This window comes from Aulostomus chinensis, chromosome 24 (genome assembly GCF_037954235.1).
Source record: "Aulostomus chinensis isolate RoL2024-O1b breed Wild chromosome 24, RoL_Achi_v1.0, whole genome shotgun sequence".
Taxonomy (NCBI): domain Eukaryota; kingdom Metazoa; phylum Chordata; class Actinopteri; order Syngnathiformes; family Aulostomidae; genus Aulostomus; species Aulostomus chinensis.
Window position 1 is genome coordinate 14,922,317 of NC_141343.1, and position 21,973 is coordinate 14,944,289.

Sequence of the window (21,973 nt, forward strand, 5' to 3'; positions counted from 1 at the left end):
GCTAAGAGTGTGATTGTCCTCCTGTCGCCCCCAAGGATTCAAGCTGACCAACCACCTGTTCCAGCTCATCATCCTCCGTTACACCGAGGCGGACATGTCTGTCGACTTTGATAACTTCGTCACCTGTCTGGTCCGACTGGAGACCATGTTCAGTGAGTTCATCCTCTGCAAACTGCCGGCGCCTTAAAGGAACAGTGCCCCTTTTCCTCATGCCAACGCAGCCACTTAAGCTCAGGAGCATTTTAATCCAGAGCTTCGATCCTTTCCAGTCCTGTCACGTCCATGTGACCTCTGAGCACCAAAACCTTTGCAGTTCATCCTGGTGTCCCAGTGGAGGTTTTGGGACAAATTTCAAAACAGTCCTCCAGGACATTTAGGAAACATTGCGTCAGTGTGAGGTGAGAGTGAACATGACCTTTGACCCTTCTCCCAAGGTGTTCTTGAAATATCATGTCCATGTGACTGTTGACCACCAAAATAGTTCATCCTCCAGTCCCAGTGGACGTTTGTGACAAATTTCAATGCATTCGCCCTCAAAACATTTCTGAAACGTCACATTGACAACAATAGGAAAGATTTCACAGGTAGATTTGCCGTGACGTGGTCATGACCTTTTGACCTCTAAGATATTTTCAGTTCATCGCTGAGTCCCAGTGGACCTTTGAACTGGCTGACAACCCGGAAAATGGTGCCTCTGGTCCCTGCTGTTGCTGCCGCCAAGTGCTGCAAATAAATGAACCGATACAAACGGAATTTGGGGAATTTTTGTACTGGCTTTATACCTGCGATTATGTTTTTTCACCTTTTTCGTATTTTGGGTTCATTTTTATCCATTTAGAAAGAAATATTTTTACATGAAATTAGTGATTTTCTTTGTGTCTGCAGAAACATTCAAGACCATGGACACAGACGCCGACGGCGTCATTTCCCTCAGCTTTGTCCAGGTATCATATTCATCTACGCAGACGCAGTTCTTCTATCATGTGGAATATTGATTAACCCAGCCACGCATTCCTGGCTGTTCTCTGTGTTCTGCAGTGGATCTCCCTGACCATGTTTGCCTAGAGACGAGCCGACTCCTCCCTAACGGTTGCGCCGCAGCTCCACGCCATGTATGCGTCCTTCCTGAAGTGCCTTTCCTGCTCCTGAGCTGCTCCCCGATGCAAAATACTGTAAATCCATCTTTACGGTGCCTGTGTGGAAAATCCTGTGCCCTCTTCCACCAACAGAAAGATGGAAGCTGACACGACCGATGGCGTGTTAGTTTACCATTTTTAGCTTGACATGCTATTACCTAGCTAGACGAGCTACTTTTTGATAACCTCACTGGTTAAATTTCAGTGAGTGGAAACAAAAACTGCCCAAATTATTTGATATTGTTTAAAAAACACAAAACAAAAAAAACTCCTTTGCCATGCTCACAAGTTGAAAGAAATAATTTAGCATTAGCAAATGCAAAAATGCAAGAAATACATTCAGGTATATGACAATGGTAAAAACTACTACATTCATTCACAAAGACATTTATGATAAAGATGTACAGATTTTGTTTGAACTTTTTTGTGATTATCATGAGCCAAACCCAGAAATGCTTTGCCTGGTTGATATCATTAGCATTGTTGGCTCTGGCTGTATTTATCAGCCAATTAATAATTGCAAAACAAAAACGCCAACAATGTCTTTTAGATACATTTGATTTTCAATGACAAGTTTTTTTAAACTGGCCTGAAAAATCAATTATTTGATTTTATGTAATTGATTTTCTTACTAATTTTTCTTAGGAGGTGAAGTTTGGTTCTCTTCGTCGGTAAAGTCAGGCAGCCACGTCAAGCTACGCCCATGAATGTTATGAACCCATCTTCACCTCTTCGCCATGTTTACTTCAAAAAGGGACTTTTAGTGGGGCTGCGCTGTTATTCTACCAACGGGAGTATTTTTGCCATCATGAAATGGGCTCACAACCAAAACTAGCAGTTCCTGGGAGGTTAAAATTGTACTAAACATAAAATGGCCCCAATTTGGTGGGGTTTAGTGAGATTTGGCTACAATCCATATTAGCTTTTTATGTAAAAGAAGTACAAGGGGACTGAAAATGGGGACTGAGACAGAAAAGAGAGGGAGAGAGATGAATTAGCGGCATCTGTTTAACCCAGGGACGCATGATGATATCGGTTCAAAAACCATGGGGATGCACAGAGAAATCCTAACATCGGTAAATAACCCTCGAAAAAAATCTACGAAATTCATTTTTCTATCGTGAAATGAAAAAAAGCGAGTTTTTGTTCCTATCCTGTGGACGATAAGATAAAAGATGAGTAGCCGCTACATTTGAGCTGTTAGCTGCTTAGCGAGCTAGCTTACCCGCTTCCAAACGTTCAGTTCTGATGAATGTGGCCGATGTCTACGCGGTGACATCACTGCTGGGTAACTTTCCGTTTACATTTTCGGCCGAGTGTCGAGGGCACACCGCAGTGGCGCGGCGCTGTGTCGTACTTTCAGCTAACCACACCTTCAGCTTTATGTTTATGGGAATGCATGGCACTTCTTTCTGTTTCTGCTGTATAAACGCTTGTCTTTGTCGTGGTGGGTGGAAGTGGAATGGAAAGAGGTGTGGTCCTCTTATCTTATCTGAGGGGACGGGAACTCAACCAGGTTTTAACTGAACAACCCAGCAACACGGATGGCGAGTTTATTACCGTGTAGTGTGAAACCGTCTGTTCAACAGAGGGAGCAAGTGTTTTATTACGAGTATTCCAAATGTCACGAAACCAGTTGACCTGAGCAAGAGGGATAATTGTTTTTTTCCTAAATATCGTCAGTTTTTGTAAACGCAAGAATCATATTTTTGCTTTTCATTTAATCAAAAAGTGAATGCCAAACCTGTTTGTATGAAGATGTCAGCACTCGTACGCAGTTTCTGCTGAATAATGCTTATATAACCTCATGTTTACAATATCCAGGGTCATGTTGGACTGAGGGGCTTCCTTGTTAAACATGAATACACTTGAAAATAAAAGCGATGTGGTTTTCACAGGTCTCAAAATTATTCATGTCTGATTCATGAAAGGATGCGATTTTTTTTCTAAATTGTATTGATCAACAGAAAAGACACAAACGTCATACAGTAATAAATAAAACTTTTAATAACAACATTCACATATAAAAACAAGCGCTAAAAAAAAACCCCAAATCCACTAATGTACACATTTCAACATCAAAATATTAAAATCTTTACAGCAGATTTTTGGCTCATTGTTAAGTTAAATTGCAGACATTTATACAAGTTGATCATGAAGTTAGAACAAATATGCCAAGTTTAGGGTGATAAAAAACAAATACTCCGAAGCGGCGTTTCTTTCAGAGCTACACAGAGGAATGTTTGGTTAAGGGTTAGGTTAAGTTTGTGCATTTTATGTTCAATTTATCATAAATGAGATTCTCCAGATGATTTCACGCTGTAATTTCTTGACCTAAGACTAAAAAGTGGCATTTTCTTTGGCAAAATAGCGCTAAAGTGAACCATCCTCTCTTCATGTCTCCGTTAGCTGTACTGCTAAGCAAACATTCCTGGCTAGCTTAGGCGTAGTTATTGTTGTGCTCTACCCTGGTGACCATGGTGGAAACAAGCCGCTCCAGCTGCTCCGCCCGCTGCTTGCCCGTCTGGAGGACCTCCTCATGATTGGCTTTCTCCTCGCTGTCGTAATCCATCACCGCCTGGTTGGTGATCAATGAAAGAGCAAAGACTCGCATGCCACAGTGGCGCGCAACGATCACCTCGTGGACTGTACTCATGCCTGGGGAGGAAAAGCAGAAAGTGAGTGAGTGTGTTCATCCCTAACTTCAAGGTTTTGTTAGCTTTAGATTTAGCTTACTAGTTTGGCTGATTATGTTTTAGCTTCATTATTTATTAGCTTTCATTTGAGCTGACATATTCATTAGCCTTCCTTCTAGCTTTCTGGTTGTTAACTCTCCCTTTAGCTAACTAGCTTAACTTTAGATTTAGTTTTCTAGTTAGTTATAGTTAACTTATTCATTAGCTATCATTTTAGCGTGTGAAATCGTTAACTATCAGCTTAGCTAACTTGTATGTTAGCTTACGTTTTAGCCAACTAGTTCATTAGCTTTCGATTTAGCTAACTCACCAACAGCATCAGCGCCCAGTTTGTGCAGCATTCGACACTCAGCAATTGTCTCAAACGAGGGTCCCCCAAGCACGCAATAGACACCCTCCTTCAGGAAGTCTCCGTAGCCCAGTTCCTGTCCCACATCCATAGCTAGCTGCTGCAGCTCACGGTCGTACGCGTCAGACATGCAGGGGAAACGCACGCCAAACCTGGAGACAGAGAAGTGGAGGGTTTAGGAAACCTGAAATTCAAATGATAGTTGTGATAGAACCGCACAGAGCAGACCTACCTCTCATCATTGGGTCCAGTCAGTGGGTTGTTGCCCGCAAAGCCGGGCATGTTCAGGTGGTCTTTGATGATCATGATGTCTCCAACTTTGAAGTCCTGATTGAGGCCTCCAGCTGCGTTGGTCAGCATCACCGTCTCAACGCCAAGCAACTTAAAGATGCGCATGGGAAGTGTAATCTGAGAACAAACATGCACAGAGTAGATGAGCAAATTTATGAAGTAACTTCAAAAACTGTTTTAGGAGTTTATACTCAAGGATTTTTATCTGGCAGGATTATACAAAAACTACCTTGGAAATAGAGTATAGAGTAAAGTCAGGAACATACGCTTATTCATAGAGACAAGCCGACCGCTTGTTAGCTTAGCACAATGAATGGTAGTGAATGGGAAGTGTTAGCATGAGCAAAAGTCTTTAACTAAATCAGGTTCAGGATGTTGGTTTGTCCAGCAGTTATCCTCTCTTACAAAGTCGGCCATGATTAGAGGCAGCTGTTGCGCTTCTTGTTAGCAGTTACCATTTTGTTTATAGGCCAAAGGAAAGCAGTTTCCGGCTAATTCTGGTTCATACATTTAACTCCTACTTCACTGCACTTGTTAAACACACACCCCTAGTTTTGTATATTAATGAGGGCCAAGACCATTTTGGAGAAATATATTTTTGACCTTTAACGGAAGTATGCTAACACTTCCCACCCACTGCCATTCATTGTGCTAAGCTAACTAGCATGGGTGCAAACGCACCACAGAGGAGAAAGAAATCTCTGTCTTCCCGTCTGGCTCTGGGAACCATGGACAGCAAGTGTATTTCCACAAAAAGTTGTCTCAGAGAAAGCAGGACACGAACCTTCTGGATTGGGTAGCCCTCATATAGGTGGAAACGCCCCTGCATACACACACAGGGCCGCCCCTTTAAGGTGCCGAACACCAGCCGTCCTGCGTGTCCGTGCACTGTGGGAGAGAACAAAGGCGGTCAGTAACCACCACAGGTAACCTGTGACTGGCTGCGTCTTAGCGGCTCTCACCGGTGCTCTGAGGGAAGTCGGGGATGTCCTTGTAGTTGAAGGCCACCTGATCCTTCAACATGTCAGCCAGACCTCCGAGTCCTGAGCCGCACACAATACCGACAGAGGGTCGGACGTCTGTCTGGGCCAGCAGCCAATCAGCAGTGGCCTTGCAGTCCTCGTAGCTGTAGCTGGATGACATGAGGGGAAGGTTACTGACTCCCATGACTGGATTAGAGCTTTGTTCTTAATTGATAAAACGATCGATGGGTCTCACGTGGAGCTGACTTTTAAGGAGACACACACACACACACACACACACACACACACACACACACTCCTGCAGCAGAGTCACACTTCCCATTCATTAGAGCAACACATTTGTCTGCTGCGCTGAAACTCTAAACTCACTTGCACTTTCGCATTGGTTCTGTTTCGATGCCATGAGACGGAACTTCTTCCCACAATTTCCGATACTTTAAAATGTTGTTTTGTTTGTTTTTAACGATATGAATTTTAATTAAAAAAATGAAGGACCAAGTTTCATCTTGTGGCCTAAAACTGCTGAACCAGGGGGGATATTTTATCATATATAAGTCCCGATAATGAATTCGTTCTACGTTGTGGTAAATTGTGGGAACAAGTTGTGTTTCTATCATGTTAATGCTGTTATTTTCGGATGCCAACACCAGGCAAAGGGGACGCTCATGAGAGTCAGACAACACATTTACATTTGTTTAAATCATGACAAATATACACTGAGCCTTTTTAACAAAATTAATAGATAAATAAGTTCTAGTTCACGTGCTCAAGTTATCGTTTTTCTCTCTCCATGACCAAAAAGAATGAAATTGGACAGTCAGAGACCTCCCAGCGGTCGCTCCAGGACTCCGTACCACCTCTCAAGAGAGGATCAAATGTTTGGTCTTTAAAAGTCGGGCTATAAATAGATTTACTCATAAATTACATAATACTTTTGAAGCCGTAACGGTACAATTTAATGTTAAATAAAAAAAAAGAGGACGATGGAAACAAGTAAAGGAATGCGACCAATGCAGCCTTGTGGTCTTCCCGAGGAATCACCAGGCTATCGGTTGTTGCGCGGTCCCGGCTGGTGACGGCGCACGCCCTCGTGTCTGGTCCGCCTCCAAATATTCCCTGGTTCTATTTCAGCCAGTTGGCACCGGGGGTTCCGTGTGCTGCAGCTGCCTGAGAGCAGGGGGGGAGGAAGCGTTCATACTTACTGTTTGTTGGCGTCTGGGAACATGACTGCGGATTAAAGGAGCCTGGAGAGGTCGGAGGAAAACGCCAGTGCCGACTTGCGAGGGTGAAATTCCAGAGTGGAAAAAATGGAATATTATTGACAAAACAGGAAAAAGTGAACCGTTTTCTTCTGGCTGTGGTTCCTGCTGGTGTCTACTCACTTGTGCCTGGGGGAAAAGTGCAGGGTGTATTATAGCCCTGCAGACCCCCCCCCCCCCCCCCAGCCCCTCCTCTATTGGAACGACCCAAACAGATACATGAAGCTGACTGGCTGAGCAGACACACCTTCCAAATAACCCACGCACCAGCAGAAGGAGGCGTGTCCTGCGCAGCCCTCACCTCTTCATTCTCATCACCGTGAGCGGTGGGCTAACGTGGGCGGGACCGATCAATAACCTCGTGCTGCCCAGCGTTACAGCTTTGACGCAAAACCGGCGCACATGTCCTCGTTTTGTTTTCTGATGTTTCGATGAGGACGTCCCCTGTGGAACTTGCTCATGTTGTTGTCCGGCGGACCGTTCTGTGACGTCAAAAAGAGAAAGAACACCGAGTCTTGGACAGGAGAACCTCGCTGTAATGTCCACTTGTAGGTGTAGCTTTTTAAAAAAAAAAAAAAACTATTCTGGCAAAACTTTCTAATAAAGTTGCATTAATAGCAGTTAATGAATGCTTAGTTACATATGATCCTGCTGAATAAGCCTGACTCACACATAACTAACCAGTTATTAATGCTCCCTGAGCCTTCAGAAACGCCTCACCCTTCAAAACCAACAACTGCTCTCTTGGCTGTGGTGGTGGTGCCTCATTTCTGAAATGGAGGTTGTGTTTTTCTTATCGTGGTTTTTTTTTTTTTTTTTACGAGTTTCTTTCTGCTGCACTTCCTTTTCACATGACCCTGCCTGAGGAAGCCTGATCGTCTCAAACGTTTCCACTGCTCGTGCTTTCCTGCCTTTTAGCGCTCGTTCTTCTCGCTCGTCGCTCGTGTTCGGCTGCTGTCAGACAGCTTCTGTCCAAGGTTACTGGGTGGGTTTTTAATTTTCATTATTTAGTCTCCCGCCATGAACTCACTCGACGATGCATGGATGCCAGCAACTTCATATTTTCAAGGATTTCCTACAGATGATGTTTAATTTCATTTATCCTGAACCTTTCACAAATGTCTGGAGCTTGGCGGCGGCGTTTGGCGGCGGCGTTTGGCGCGCTGTGCTTTGTCTCCTTCCCGTCTTGTATGTTTGTGTTGTCATGTTGTGTAGAAGTACTGCAACATGCAGCATCACCATGACTCGGAGGTGACAAACTCCCCTCACCGTGATTTAGTAACTCAGAGAAACAAAGTCCTCATTTATGAACTCTTTATGATATTTCATAACACACACACACACACCCCCACACACACATACACACCACTTCACAACAAATTACTTCACCATGTGTTATTTTCCAGTCAATGCCAAGGAGACACACCCTGTTTACTGTGTGTGTGTGTGTGTTTGTGTGTTTGTGTTGTGAATCTGGGAGAACTAAACGTGACGGTCATAAATGAACACTTTTAATCATTTACGACTCTGCACTGTACTCACAGAAATTGTTGCTACTGGACACACACACACACACACACACACACACACACACACACACACACACACACACACTGAAGTGGAATGTCACCTGGAAAGAACAGCTTGTAATCGATGTACTTTTGAAATGTGAAACGAGAGCGATTCAGGAGGAACCAGGCCGAGAGTCACGGGTGGAACTTTCGTTCACCTCCATGTTTAGGGACAAAGAGGTCAAAGTGCCCAGGAAAGGTCACGGTGACTTTGTTTACACTCGGCTACAATACCGCTTTGGCTTTATGAGCCGCTATTGTTAGCCAGAGTACACTGACATACTACAGTAGTACTTGTATTTTGAGGAGGCATACAGGCGGCCCACACGATACCACGACCCTGCTCACAAGGTTCCCTCAAACTGCAATATAAAGTGGAAATGCTGTATTCAGTCACCTTGACCTTTGACCCCCCAAATCCTTCGGTTCATCCACATATCGCGGTGTACGTCGGATGATTGAGGAAATTCCCTTCAGTTGCTCCTGAGATATTCGTTAACGAGTACCGCGCACATGCGAGTTCCGCGCACATGCGAGACGACGGCGACCTTTGACCATCAGCACAGTCCCAGTGGATTCCTTGCGTTGTGATGAGTTAACACTGACCTTAACCTTTGAACATCAAAGTCCTTCAGTTCGTCTGCATGTCCCAGTGGAGGGATTTTTTTTTTTTTTGCCAACTTTAAAAAAAAAAACATGTAAGGTGACAGTGACCTTGACTTTGGACCACCGACATCCTTCACCTCATCCAAATATCCCAGTGGACCTTTGGATTACATTCTAAGGAATTCCCTCAAAGCGTCGCTAAAATGTTTGATTGTAACGGAGGTCATGGTGATCTTGATTTCTGACCACTCAAATCTTTGGATGGCATCGTTGAGTCAAATTCCCTCAAGATGTTCTAGAGCTATTGTGTTAATATAAATGGGACGTGGATGAACAGACTTTTACTAAGATATGCTAACACTTCCCACACACTTCCATTCATTGTGCTTAGCTAGCTAGCGGTTAGCGGATCTCTTTCGGAAGAAAATTTGTTTCCCTTTCCGTGAGTTTTAAAAGAATTTTTAGTTTTTCTGTTAGTCAAAATGTTTGCTTCTGGCTTCATAAAGACTTACATATCTGAGTGAACAATCTTCAAACATCTTCCTGCTAGTACAAAACTCTCCTTGTCTCAAATCACCACTTTGGAGAATTTGTTGAAGGTTTTTCAAAGTTGTCTCATAAAACCATGTCATTTCTTAGTGTGCCTCTTTTTTGTTTTGTTGTCTAAAATGCAGCTTGACCTTCACCCTGTTCTAAGAATCGCGACATAGATTTCCCTCCAGATTAGCCTCTGAAATCTGCAAACTGACCCTTTAATGTTGAAAGAATGTGGGCGTATTGGCATGGCCTTGCAGAACTACAGACCTGTGTGAATTGTAGAGGTTGCTGATAAATATTACATAACACCCTGAACACCATGAAGTATTGTATTGTTGCTGTATTTGTAGCGCTGTGGTTCAGTTGTGCAGGAAGGTGGAGGTGCATTCAGGCCCGCGCTAACCGAAGGTGCATCGCAGGTCTAACCGCCAAAACACGGACAGCAAACACAACACACAGCTGGACTCCGTTGGACCTTGAGTTGTTGTCACAACAGCGGCTCAGGTTTGAGTCTGTTTGGGTTCTGTGTTCTTCATATCTCTTGTTCCCTTTAACGGCACATGGGAACTTTTTCTGATAAGGTGGCACAAGTCTTTGACCTGTTGACCTCATTCACCCTTCCTCTGGTTTGTGTCTGACACACCTTTAGCTCACCCAATGAGGAGGAGTCAGCCTACATCGACCTGTTTACATGTCCGTCCTCTACAGACGTCATAAACACAAAGAACGCCACGTGTCATTGAACATGTCCAGAAACTACGAGCAGCTTTGAAGCTAAAGTAGGAAAACGTCAACTTTCCATCTCGTCTGGATCTGAAGGTTTAAAAAGATGAAGCCTCTGTTTACAAATGCAGAAAACAACATATTTGCTTTGATTTAACCACATATGTGAGGTTTACACTGAGACTCGAGATTAAAGCTTTTTCACTTCATTTCACATCCATCCATCCATTTTCTTCCGCTTATCCTGCTGAGGGTCGCGGGGGGTGGAACCTATCCCGGCGGCTTTTGGGCGGGAGGCGGGGTTCACCCTGGACGGGTCACCAGTCCATGGCAGGACCAACACGTACAGTATACTGACCACTGCTCCACCGTGCCGCCCTCATTTCACATCATAAAGGCTAAATCCCATCAGTAACTGGTGCATCCAACTTTTGCGCTGACAGAAACCCCCCAGCTTCACGCGGTGAATGGTAGGGGATGGTAGGGTTAGCACACCTTCATTAAAAGCCATCAAACATACTTTTCTCCAGAAAGATTTCACCCTGTAACGAGGTTTGGGTATGATCACTTCTTCTAAGTAATTTAAAATTGTGAGACATTATTTCTGACCTGTCCAGGGTGAACCCCGCCTCCCGCCCGTGGATGCGGGGATAGGCTCCAGCCCCCCCGCGACCCTTACTAGTAAGGAATAAGCGGAAGATGACGATGGATGGATGGAGACATTATTTCAAAACCAGATTGCTGGAACTACTTCCCTATCTGGGCGTCGTGATTTCATTCGGTGCCTCAAAAAAAAAAAAAAAAACACTTGACGACTGGGAGAGTGACTGTTACTAAAACAGCTGAGCTCGCAACAGAGGATGAGGAGGATTACGGCTGCGGAAAACCAAGTCAGAGGTATGCTAACTCTTCCCATCCACTTCTATTCATTGTGCTAAGCTAACTAGCATGAATCTCAGCTCCTTAATGCAGCAGAGAAGAGAAAAGGGTCCTTTTGTGGGTTTAGGGATGACAGTCAGAAGGAGGTTGGTAGAGACAAGTAGAGTTGTTCTGACTGGCGTTGATAAAAAATAAGAGATAAATCAATACATCTTCACTGTAAATCTTCTGTCAACATCTCTCCAGATCCTGGCTGTTCCTTTTTCTTGCCTCCTCATCGTTCCGCGTGTGGGAGACTGCTGATGCTGAGGGTGAACCAACTCTAAACTGCTACACACATTATTCTTTTGTTCTGGTCAAACTGATGCTGCGGTTTGCTCTCAACTGATTAGTAATCATGCTACTTCTCACACTCCCTTTAATTTTCTGCTGAGAAGCAGAAAAGAGCTTGATAAGGTGAGTTGGATGGGCCCAGATTAAAAATCCCACACACATCTCTCATCTCAGCCCACTGTTAGCTTCCACGCTAGTCAGCAGACCTTCCCGGGACGGACAGGTTGATAATTTCACACCTCCCGATTCACATTCCGCAGATGTGACTGACTGTGTTTGCTGTCGTTAGCAAAGCTACTTGAGTGAATGCAAGCTGTGATTTCTCGCATGCTGACCTGGAATAATACGATTCAGAGATTAGACAAGCTAATTCGCAGCCATAACATCACAAGATCGCTGTCGCTAAGATGGACGATGTGTCTCACGGGTTGAAACTTCCTGCCCGTGACCCTGTAGCTTACAAGAACACGCCCACTACTATCCGTCCTCTCAGAGCGTGAAGACAGAGCCCCTTCCCTCACTCACCCGTGTTGCATTTGGGAATCACGCTAGTTAGCCTAGCACAATGAATGGTAGCGGATGGGAAGTGTTAGCATAGCTCAAAACTTTGGAAAACAAAACCGAATAAACAAAGAGAGCAAGATTAGTGACTAATTACTGCCGGCATTCTCATTGTGTTGTGTGAGCCGCCCGTATGCATCCTTGATTGTATTATGCTGGACAAACAAACATCAGGGGTATGCTAACACTTCCTATTCACTACCATTCAATATGCTAAGCTAAGTAGCACTCAAAACACCTCTTGTGAATAATTTTCAAATTAATTAATGCAGGCAAGACTGTTTTCAATAAAACACATTTAAAGTCATGTGAGGAATGTATGGTAACACTTCAATCAATTATCATTCACTGTGCTAAGCTCACTAGCATCAGGTGTCTGTCTTTTTGTCAGACTCATGAAGAGGATTTCCGAAAAGGCTGCTGTGTTTTCTTAAACACAAGGTTCACCAGCCAGCTAATATTATATATATATATATATATATATATATATATATATATATATATATATATATATATATATATATATATATATATATATATATACACACACACACACACACACATATATATACATATATATATACATACATACATATACATATATATATATATATATATATATATATATATATATGTATATGTATATGTATGTATGTATAAAACTAACACACCTCTCTACTTCTCCATTAGTCTGCCTTGTTTGTCTTGACTGTGGTAGAAACACTCCAACCTCATTCCTGCGTCTCTGTGGCCTTGACACAGAGACGCACAAGCAAACAATTCTGCCACCACAACGAACGCCCTTAACTATTGATCTGATTGGGCAACCTGTGTGCCAAAGGTTGACACCGTGAATAATCCAGATCCAGCCAGAGGTTACCTCTCAATGACGGACCTCTGTAGTACAGCACGGTGCTGTGTATTTGTAGTACAGAGTTGAAACTGACGAGTCATCAAATTATCACCCCATCACTTCTACAGCCTATATATACATTTATATATTTATATATTCATATTTAAAAATGCCTAATTGTGTAAACACATTCATATGCAATTGTCTGGGGTGGCGCAGTGATGACCATGTGATTGTGGCCGCCCGAGGACCTCCGTGTACTGTTTGAACTGGATTTATTGATCGGCTGCCTTCCAGCTGGTTGAACTGTTTGTGCAGCCGTGTTTGGCAACAGTTTCCAGATGGAAACGACATAACTTGTTTTTCTGTAGCTGCTGCAACCCGGCAGAGGGAAGCAGTTGTGTTGTCAGTAGGTTAGCGTCATGTCGTCAGTAGGTTAGCGTCGTGTCATGCTACCACTGCCGGAGCTCTAAAAGTGTAGTTGCAGGGGAGGGGTTTTTCTGTACAACAAAAGGAAACATAGTCAAAATATTTCTGATAGCAACATCTTGTTGGTGGAGAAAAGTTGTTAAAATGAAAAAAAAAAAAAAAGGGGACGAAAAGATATTTATCCTGAGCGAAACCCAGGAGAACTGAATGGTCAGGTGGAATGTGGCGGCCTCGTCTGCTCCTCAGCGTGTTGGGTTGACAGCATCAGCAGTCATATGATCTCACATCCACAGTGGAGGTCAAAGATTAAAGCTCACAGTTTTGTTCAGGAGATGCAAGGAGGTTGTTCATAAGCAGAGATAAAAAAACAAAAACAAAAAAACTATTCAAGCTCAGCACCCTGTTTTCAGCTCCTCTGCCAGCGTGGCTCAGTCCAGCAGCTTCCAGGTCATGTGACCTCTAGGGACTCCAAATCAGCACCGGGTGTTAAGTAACAGCAGGGAGAATGGATGATTGAATCCTGTATCTTACATCAACACCTCAGAGCAACATCCACTCTGTTTCTCATACTGCAAGATGTAGTATTTTTCCTTTAATTCACTAGCTTCAATGTCATAAACCCCTAGGGACTCCAAATCAGCACAATATGGATTATCGACTCCTATACTTTGTATGAATACTTCAGTACAACAACCAATCTGTTTTTATACTTTTGTTTAAATACTGCAAAATGCAGTGTTTTTTTCTGTATTTCAATAGAGATCAAGTGAACTATAGGGACTCCAAATCAGCACCAGGTGTTAGTACCGGACCAGGAATATGGATTTCTGACTCCATCGTCATCCATCGTCATCTTCCGCTTATTCCTTACTAGTAAGGGTCGCGGGGGGTGGAGCCTATCCCAGCGGCTACGGGCGAGAGGCGGGGTTCACCCTGGACAGGTCGCCAGTCCATCACAGGGCCAACATACAGAGACGAACAACCATTCACACTCACAGTCACACCTACGATCAATTTAGAGTCTGGATTAACCTGGTCCTCTCTTGATGTCTTTGGACTGTGGGAGGAAGCTGGAGTACCAGAGAGAACCCACACAGGAACAGGGAGAACATGGAGACTCCATACAGAAAGTACCGCACCCGAGCCGGGACTCGAACCCGGAACCTTCTTGCTGTGAGGCCACAGTGAGGACCACTGCACCACCGTGCAGCCGATTTCTGACTCCTGTATTTGTCTACGATAAATAACATGAATTCTTTTGTGCGTCATATGTTTTTCCGCATACTATAAAAAATACAGTTTTCTCTCCTACTACAGTGCTGCACTTCTATGAAGACACAGCAGTACATAAAAGTACTTGCATCAGAAAGGACTGCTTCCTGTCACTGCAGTGTTATCACCTCAATAAAACACACGGAAAAACGGAATGTTGGTCAAGGTGAGTATTTTTTCTCACCACCAGCGTGTGACAGTCGGCGTTTGTAGGACACAGAACTGAAGGGGTGGGATGACTCTGAAAAAGTTGCTGACTGTTGCGTAACAAAATTGCATCTTTTTCAGATAAACATTCAACACTTTTACTTATAAAAAAAAAAAGAGTCAAATTTACCTTAAAAAAGGGTTTAAACAAACAAAAACTCCTATCAGATACGAATCTGGCGAAGATCTTTGCTCTTTGTTGATAAAGGAGATTTAAAGTACGGATGCTTTTACTGCAGGCGGGTATTTCTGAAAGTGAGGATTATCTTTTACATAAGTGGCTACATTGCTTCATCTCAAATAAGATAAGGTTTGGAAAACAAACCATGTGACCGAAGGCTAGATAAGAATCAAAGGTTGGGTTTTCCTTCGCAGGGCGCTGACGGTCAGGCGATGCTGAGAAAAACCCAGAAATGTACCACGTAGGTTCACACACACCAGACGTGTAGCTGGTGACAGTACATGTATGAAGGCAACTACAGGTGCTCGTTTGAAGTATTTGTACATCCAGAAATCCGAGACTAAGATCTCTGGACGCTCCCTGGGATGTCATGTTATTCGTCTGTAGCCTTAAATATGCATTTTTGCACTTTTAAGGTTGTAAAACGGGGGTCATACAGGATATCAGAGACCTCGGAATGTAACAAGCATGCAAAAGATGGAAAATTGCAACTACGTGTGAAAACAAACCAGTGCTCACATTCTCTCCACTGACCTTCTTCACGCGGCGGCGGCGAACCCAGTGAACTTCACCTGAAGGGTCGACAGGAACAACTCGGTTCTGCAAACCTGAGCTCGGTGACGGTAGCACGTCAACATCAGCGCCGGCGCCTGTAAAAGTCAGGAAATTAAAAGGAAATTAGAAGGAAATTTTGTAGTCTACCGTCTAAATGAGGCGAGAAGATAAAGACTCTTCTCTCCTCTGAAACACATTAGAGAGTGGATCCCCACGCTAGTTAACTTAGCACGATAAAATGTAGTGAATAGTAAGTGTCATTGTTTTGTTGTGCTAAGCTAACTAGCTGCAAGCTGGTTTCTGTGGGTTTCTAGGTGTGTATCTTCTTGTCTGGCTCTGGGGTGAATGACAAAGAAATATTTCTCCTAAAGGTTGGCTTCCATGGTTGAGGGTGAGTTCATGCCTGGGTGGGCCTGACACACTAACAGTCGTGGACGCTTTGGGTCATTCGAGCTGTCATAATTATGTAACCAGTGACCCAAATGAGTTGTTTGTCTTGTCAAACCTCAGCCAACACTCAGGGTAGACGCCGCCATGTAGGTGAGAGTGGGAGTTACTGTACTTCTGAGAATCCTCATGTAGCCGAAACTTCATCCGTATTTTTAGCTACATTTTTAGCACAAAATTGAAACTTTTAAATGGGCCAATGTTTGTTGTTTATCCGCACATTTAAGGATTTTTACTTATGTGTTGTCTTATGAATTATAATGTCCACATAAACTGACTTTTACATATGCCTCCGTTTTAGATCATTTACAAGCTGCTATGTGTTTTTTTACCTGCCTGACAACAAATGTATTTTAGCTTTAAACTAACCGCGGTCCCCTTGTGTGCTGCCCCTGTTTGTAAAAAGAAGTTCTATGAAAAAAATGCTCGGTTTATTGTCCAAGCGTCTTTGGTCTCGAGTCAAGTCTCAACCTCTCGCCTTTTTCCATCCTTTCATCCATCCTCAAACTCTCAAAGCTCTGTTAATTCATTTCCAGTTATGTCTGGTCGTTTTACGTTAGCTATCAGGTGGCCACATAATCACATTGATTCAATAGTTGTGATGGGGGAGACAGCACCAAAAAACACTTTTTTTTTAAATTAAAAAAAAGAAAAACATTTACCAACATCAGTCGAATCAAGTTTGTGTCACACAAAGCTAATAATGAGCTAACGTACAGCTAGTCACTGTGTGGCTACCTGAAGCAGCTGAGCTAATGTTAAACGTGAGAGCTAACGTCAAGGTTAGCTTTCAGACTACAAAGTGACTGACTTGATCGATTTATCTAATCGCGTGTGCACAACTCGAGTCCAAGTCAACTGACGTCCAAGGAACCTGACTTGTCCCGGCAGCCGGGATCGCCCAGGACACTGAAATGATTTGCTCCACTAACAAGCCTCAGGTGTTGCTGGACAAAAAGGCGCTTGGATTCGGTTCCACCTCATTTGAACAAATACACAGAAACTGAGATTTAGAGGGATGAAGGTTGTCATTCAACGCTCATCGCCATTTCAACCAACGGGGACGAGCATTCAGCAACCTGACCCACAAAGATCTGACAAGCAGTTGTTTTGATGACTTTTCTACTTAATGGATAAAAACTACATTGAAATGGAAGTAAAACTCCAATACTACCAGGTTTAGAAGCTTTTCAATCGTATGAAGTAGTAATCGATCCTAATGACATCTAATGTACGAAAAAACAGAGTTGATTTGTTTGCCTAATGTGTCCCAGACAGTTTTCGATTATGTCAGTGGTTTCCAGGCTTTGACCTTTTTAAGCTGACTCCAATAAAGCCCACACTGGTTTATCTTTCACACGCAGTCTCACATGTTGCGTCCCGTCACATGACGAAACCCATTTTCTCGCAGGCGGCTATGACAGGAGAGAAAACGCTCCGGAATCAAAGACTGACTTTGTGGGGGCTGCGGATTCCTGACAAAGTGAGTAGCGTTTGGCGCCATCATGAGAACTTGACTAGAAAAATTACATCAGCTGTTTGCAGGGCTGCCACGCCGCTGCTTGTTAGTAAAAACTGAACCAAGTGGGAGAAATGGTTTATGTGCTCCGAGGGTTGTGTTTCCTTTGGGTTGTGAAGGAATTCCAACCAAGCGAAATCCTAGCGTCAGAAAAGTTGCTTTTTCAAGTTTTAGTTATTTAGCTAATAAATGAAGTTTTGCTTGATTTTATGAGATCTGTGTGTTGATATCTTCAATCTGTGTCTGTCCCATTCTCACTAAGGCGCTAACACTAAAACACAGAGGTCGTTCTTCAGCACAAAATGTCCACTGAGACTCAAGGACAACCTGAAAAGATTTTGGTGGTTAAAGGTCATCATAACTATGACATCACACGTAGGTGCATATCTTTTTCACTGGGACTGGAGGAGAAACTGAAAAATATGTCCCTGTCAGTGGTCAAGGTCAACGCAAATTTCCACTGGGACTCAAGGATGAACTAAAAAGGTTTTGGTATTCAAAGATGAGGCGTCTTTCCCATGATTGTGGAAGCTCTGGAATGTCTAGGACATCGGTCGGCAACCCGTGGCTCCCGAGCCGCACGAGGCTCATTCATCCCTCCGCTGCGGCTCCCTGTGGCTTTGGAAAGTAGATAATGAGTATTTGATCGTTTTTATTTTAACCGGTCTGTTTTTTGTTTTTTTTTAAATCTAATTCTAAATTTGAAGATTATGTTGATCTATGGTGATCAAAATAAAACACATTTAATTTCTTGTCTCACAAAATTCTCCTTACAATCGCGGATGCGCGACGCCCGCCGGCACGCAAGCTTTTCCATCCTCGGTAGCCGAACCACGGATGAATCCAAGAAAAGAGAAGTTTCTGAAGAAATGCTTTTGTTGTTTGTAGAAATCAAATTTTGTTTTCTCCATAGCAGTTCACTGATCTCCTAACGGTAAAAACGACATTCGCACTTTTATCTTCAATTAGGGTTTTGAGGCTCCCCATGTTTTCTTTCCTTTAAATCTGGCACAAATGTCTGCTGGAATTCCAGGATGAACTGAAAATGTCAAAGTTAAGAGTCAACAGTTTCTTTATATTATATTTTTGTCAGCTTCAGTGTTTCTTCACTTCAAGTCATGAGTCAGTCGAACAAGACGCTACACACCCGCCCACACGCTCTCACCATATTAGTAACGTTAGCAAGCAAACGGCTCTCAATTTTTTTGTCATGCGTCTATTTCGAGCTAATCCTTCTCTTCCTAAATGAAGTCACACGATGACCAACTCTTGAGGACGCAAACGTACGTGGCAAATCTTGATGAATTCATCCGAGTCAGACCTCTGAAAGCACAGATATCACAGTGTGTGACTTATTATGTTCTAAGTCATCGAGTGAACGTCTCATTGGGTTCCACTTGGATCTTTTAATGAGGGGTTTTACTTTAATTGGAAACTCTAGCATATATCACGAGCAGAAATCAGGTTTCTGGTCAAGTGACATTCAAGGTTTTGTTGTTTTTTTTTCTTTGTGAAAATAGTTTGTGATTTCGTGAAGTATTTAAGAAGGCAGCCTGGCAGGTGCTGAGCATGTTTCAACATCAGGGTCCCCTGGACTTACAGAGTCGGGAGTTCCACTACGTGACTCCAGCAGTTGATCAAGAAAGTGGATGCGGCCACTGCAAAGCCTCTGCTGCCTCCATTGTTACGCCTGAATTTTGGAACATTCAAGTGCATTTTACAAGTCCGTATCAGTGTTGGTTCCACTAACGAGAGAAGCCCCAGCTCCATAAACACACTTGATAACAAGCAGTAAAATCTTAAAATCAACCCTGAGGCAGGAAGGTCAAAAGTTATGTGATCTTATCTTTAAGCATAAACTGCAGTAAATCACAAAGCATAAAACACGCCGGCGCATAAAATAAATCATAATATTTCTGATCGTGTCGGTTCAAGTTAATATCAGCAGTTGGTAGTGAGCTAACATGCAGCTAGCTCAACCAGCTGAGCTAACGTTGAACGTGTTAGCTCACTTCACCGTTAGCTTTCACCAGGTGACTCAGATGTTATCTTTGTAGCATACAGAAAAATGAAATCAAAACCAAAAAAAAGGCTGACCTTTGCCCTACTGAATATTTCTCAAAAACAAATCTATCTTTTCTAAACACACCGCTAAAACACCGAGGAGGTTGTCATCAATTCACACTTGTGTTTACCATATTTTACCGCTGTTTTTTCCCCCACTTAAGCCTGAATAGTCCCTCTGTCGCTAAGTGTTACCACTGCTGCTGCTGATGCCGGGAAGACTGAAGGACCAGAACATACAAACTGGACTTTGAGAAGTGGAGCGAGGCCTCTCAGACCCACTGACTCCAGACGGGAGGAACTGTCGCAGAGAGCAGTGACGCCCTCTCGAGGCTAACGTTGCTAATTACAGCCAAGTTTGGAGCTGATGATTTAGGTTTTCAAGAACTTAGTTGATAATCTAAAATCATTTACATCATGTGAATCTAACAGTGTTCTGTTGAGGTCCATCGAGGTTGTTTTTATTAACATTACTATTTTTTGACTATTAATCTTGAGAATTGTGGTACACTACGATTCAGCAAATATGTTCTGTGAATATTACATTTGCATTTGTAAATTTTTTCTCGCACTCAACATCCAGTAGTCATAGGTGACATACATATACTCATATATATATATATATATATATACACACATGGACACATGTATATATTTGCCATTTTCTTATGCTTTCAGATCAGTTTTCTTCAAGACAAAAAATTATTTGTCTCAAAATAAAAATAGAAAAACATAATAGGGTCTTCACCCCGGAGGGACTCTGGGCTCAGGCCCTAATTAACTTGTGATGTCAAGATTGCTGCATTTAAAAAAGCTCCTCTCAGCTCTCAACTTCATTTCGACGCTCCCCTGATACGTTTGTGTATTTTTTGATGTGTGTGTTCTACCACTAGATGGAGTCAGAGTTTTGTTCTCGTAGCGCAGTAATAAACCGTCATGTCTGTCATGCCTGCTCATTCATCCATTGTCTTCATCTTATTCCTTACTAGTAAGGGTCGCGGGGGGTGGAGCCTATCCCAGCATCTACGGGTGAGAGGCGGGGTTCACCCTGGACAGGTCGCCAGTCCATCACAGGGCCAACACACAGAGACGAACAACCATTCACACTCACAGTCACACCTACAGTCAATTTAGAGTATCAATCAGCCTCGTCCCCTCTTGATGTCTTTGGACTGTGGAGGAAGCTGGAGTACCAGAGAGAACCCACACAGGAACAGGGAGAACATGGAGACTCACAGAAAAGTCCCGCGCCCGAGCCGGGACTCGAACCTGGAACCTTCTTGCTGTGAGGCCACAGTGAGGACCACTGCACCACCGTGCAGCCCGTCATGCCTGCTCTTAAAACTTTTTTTTTTTAGTCTTTTTTGTATATAAACAGAGATGTTTGCCTGTGTGTAACTACTGAGGTGTGTTTCACTGATGCAAAACATAATAAGTTGATTATTTTTGGACATTTCTTGTTTTTCTTTTGTATTTAAGTTTTTCTACATAAATCCGAGTGCCTTTTTTGTTCTTTTGGTTTTTTTCCAGACTGTTCAGATCATGGCAGAGCCACTTGGAACCCGAATTAAAAGTCTGGAAGCTTCTGAACGTGATGCAATGGCAGGAGGAAACAAAGCCGGAGGGAAACATGTGCAGCATGTGATGCTGAAGAGAAGGATCAACAAAGAGAGGGGAGGAAGAGAGGAGGATGACTTCCTGCTGGTCCGCCTCACACCGTCATGAGCTCCTTTTTTCTTTCACCTCCGGGTCGTTGCTCTACACCTCCTCCATCTTAGTCTGTTTCTCTCCTTTCCTCTTTTACATTCATCTTATGGTCACCCCCCCCCCCTTCCTCCTCCTCTCTCTTACCCTCTCTTGACTCCCTCACAGTGACTGCTGACCTCAGTGACACAGTTTTCCTAAAACTCTCGCCGGTCAGAAAACAGACAGGAACGTCTTTGTGTCTGTTGGCTGTTAGGTCACATTCTTTCATTCATCTGTGAAGGGGGTTAAATATGATAAAGAGCAAAATTAAGTTACAAATGGCCACATCCTTGCACATCAGCTCTGAATTTCAGACCATCAACTGTATAAAAGACCTGGACAGGTGTGAAAAGTGAAGCCAATCTATCTGTTGGCCAGCAGGGGGAACACTTCTGGTTCCAGAGAGAAGTCTGGTGGTATGGAATATCACACCGTTTATCATCCGTCCATCCATTTTCTATACCATTTATCTGTTAAGGGGGTGGAGCCTATGCCAGCTGACATTGGGTGAGAGGCGGGGTTCACCCTGGATGGGTCGCCAATCTGTCGCAGGGCCATCAGGAGCAATTAGAGGTTCAGTATCTTGCTCAAAGACACTTGGACATGGTCACTGGGGGAAGTGGGGGTCGAACCAGCGACCCTTCGGTTGCTAGACGGACACTCCACCTCTGAGCCGTGCTGCCCCAATTGACTTTTTCTCCACACCAATAAGAGTTTGATCTCAGTTGCGAGTTCAAACTCTTTTAGAATCCACGACTCAGTCTTTACGGGTCCAA

At 43.4% G+C, this 21,973-nt stretch overlaps 2 protein-coding genes and 1 long non-coding RNA gene across 4 annotated transcripts in view; 2 read left to right on the forward strand and 1 right to left on the reverse strand.

Moving 5' to 3' along the window:
- Positions 1-3,051, forward strand: part of capn1 (calpain 1) — a 29,487-nt gene extending 26,436 nt beyond the window's left edge. Inside the window, exons 20-22 of the mRNA XM_086196926.1 lie at positions 36-152; positions 886-944; positions 1,039-3,051. Coding sequence (XP_086053052.1) covers positions 36-152; positions 886-944; positions 1,039-1,065 — 203 coding nt within the window. The 3' untranslated portion in view covers positions 1,066-3,051. The remainder of the gene's footprint in view (positions 1-35; positions 153-885; positions 945-1,038) is intronic.
- A 69-nt stretch (positions 3,052-3,120) lies between these two features.
- Positions 3,121-15,516, reverse strand: pnp5a (purine nucleoside phosphorylase 5a). Of its 2 annotated transcripts, none has more exons than XM_086196930.1 (6): positions 15,401-15,516; positions 5,435-5,604; positions 5,257-5,360; positions 4,414-4,589; positions 4,143-4,333; positions 3,121-3,794 (listed from the first exon to the last, which is right to left on the reverse strand). In XM_086196930.1, the coding sequence occupies exons 2-6, from the start codon at positions 5,493-5,495 to the stop codon at positions 3,577-3,579; spliced, it is 750 nt and encodes a 249-aa protein (XP_086053056.1). In that variant the 5' UTR covers positions 5,496-5,604; positions 15,401-15,516; the 3' UTR covers positions 3,121-3,576. The 2 variants fall into 2 exon arrangements, with proteins under 2 accessions (XP_086053056.1, XP_086053055.1); XM_086196929.1 differs by lacking the exon at positions 15,401-15,516 and adding an exon at positions 6,658-6,849.
- Positions 15,517-15,772: 256 nt separating this feature from the next.
- LOC147238829 (uncharacterized) lies at positions 15,773-21,018 on the forward strand. Its single transcript, XR_015111744.1, has 3 exons — positions 15,773-15,812; positions 17,280-17,351; positions 20,982-21,018. It is a non-coding gene; the product is annotated as an uncharacterized LOC147238829 (long non-coding RNA).
- Positions 21,019-21,973: the final 955 nt, after the last annotated feature.

Coding starts and splice junctions, on each gene's coding strand:
- pnp5a (XM_086196929.1), bottom strand. CDS start 6,680: ATGTTCCCAGACGCCAACAAACA. Junction 5,361..5,434: donor CGACTTCCCTCAGAGCACCG/GTGAGAGCCGCT, acceptor TCTCTCCCACAG/TGCACGGACACGCAGGACGG. Junction 3,795..4,142: donor ACTGGGCGCTGATGCTGTTG/GTGAGTTAGCTA, acceptor TTTCCTCCCCAG/GCATGAGTACAGTCCACGAG.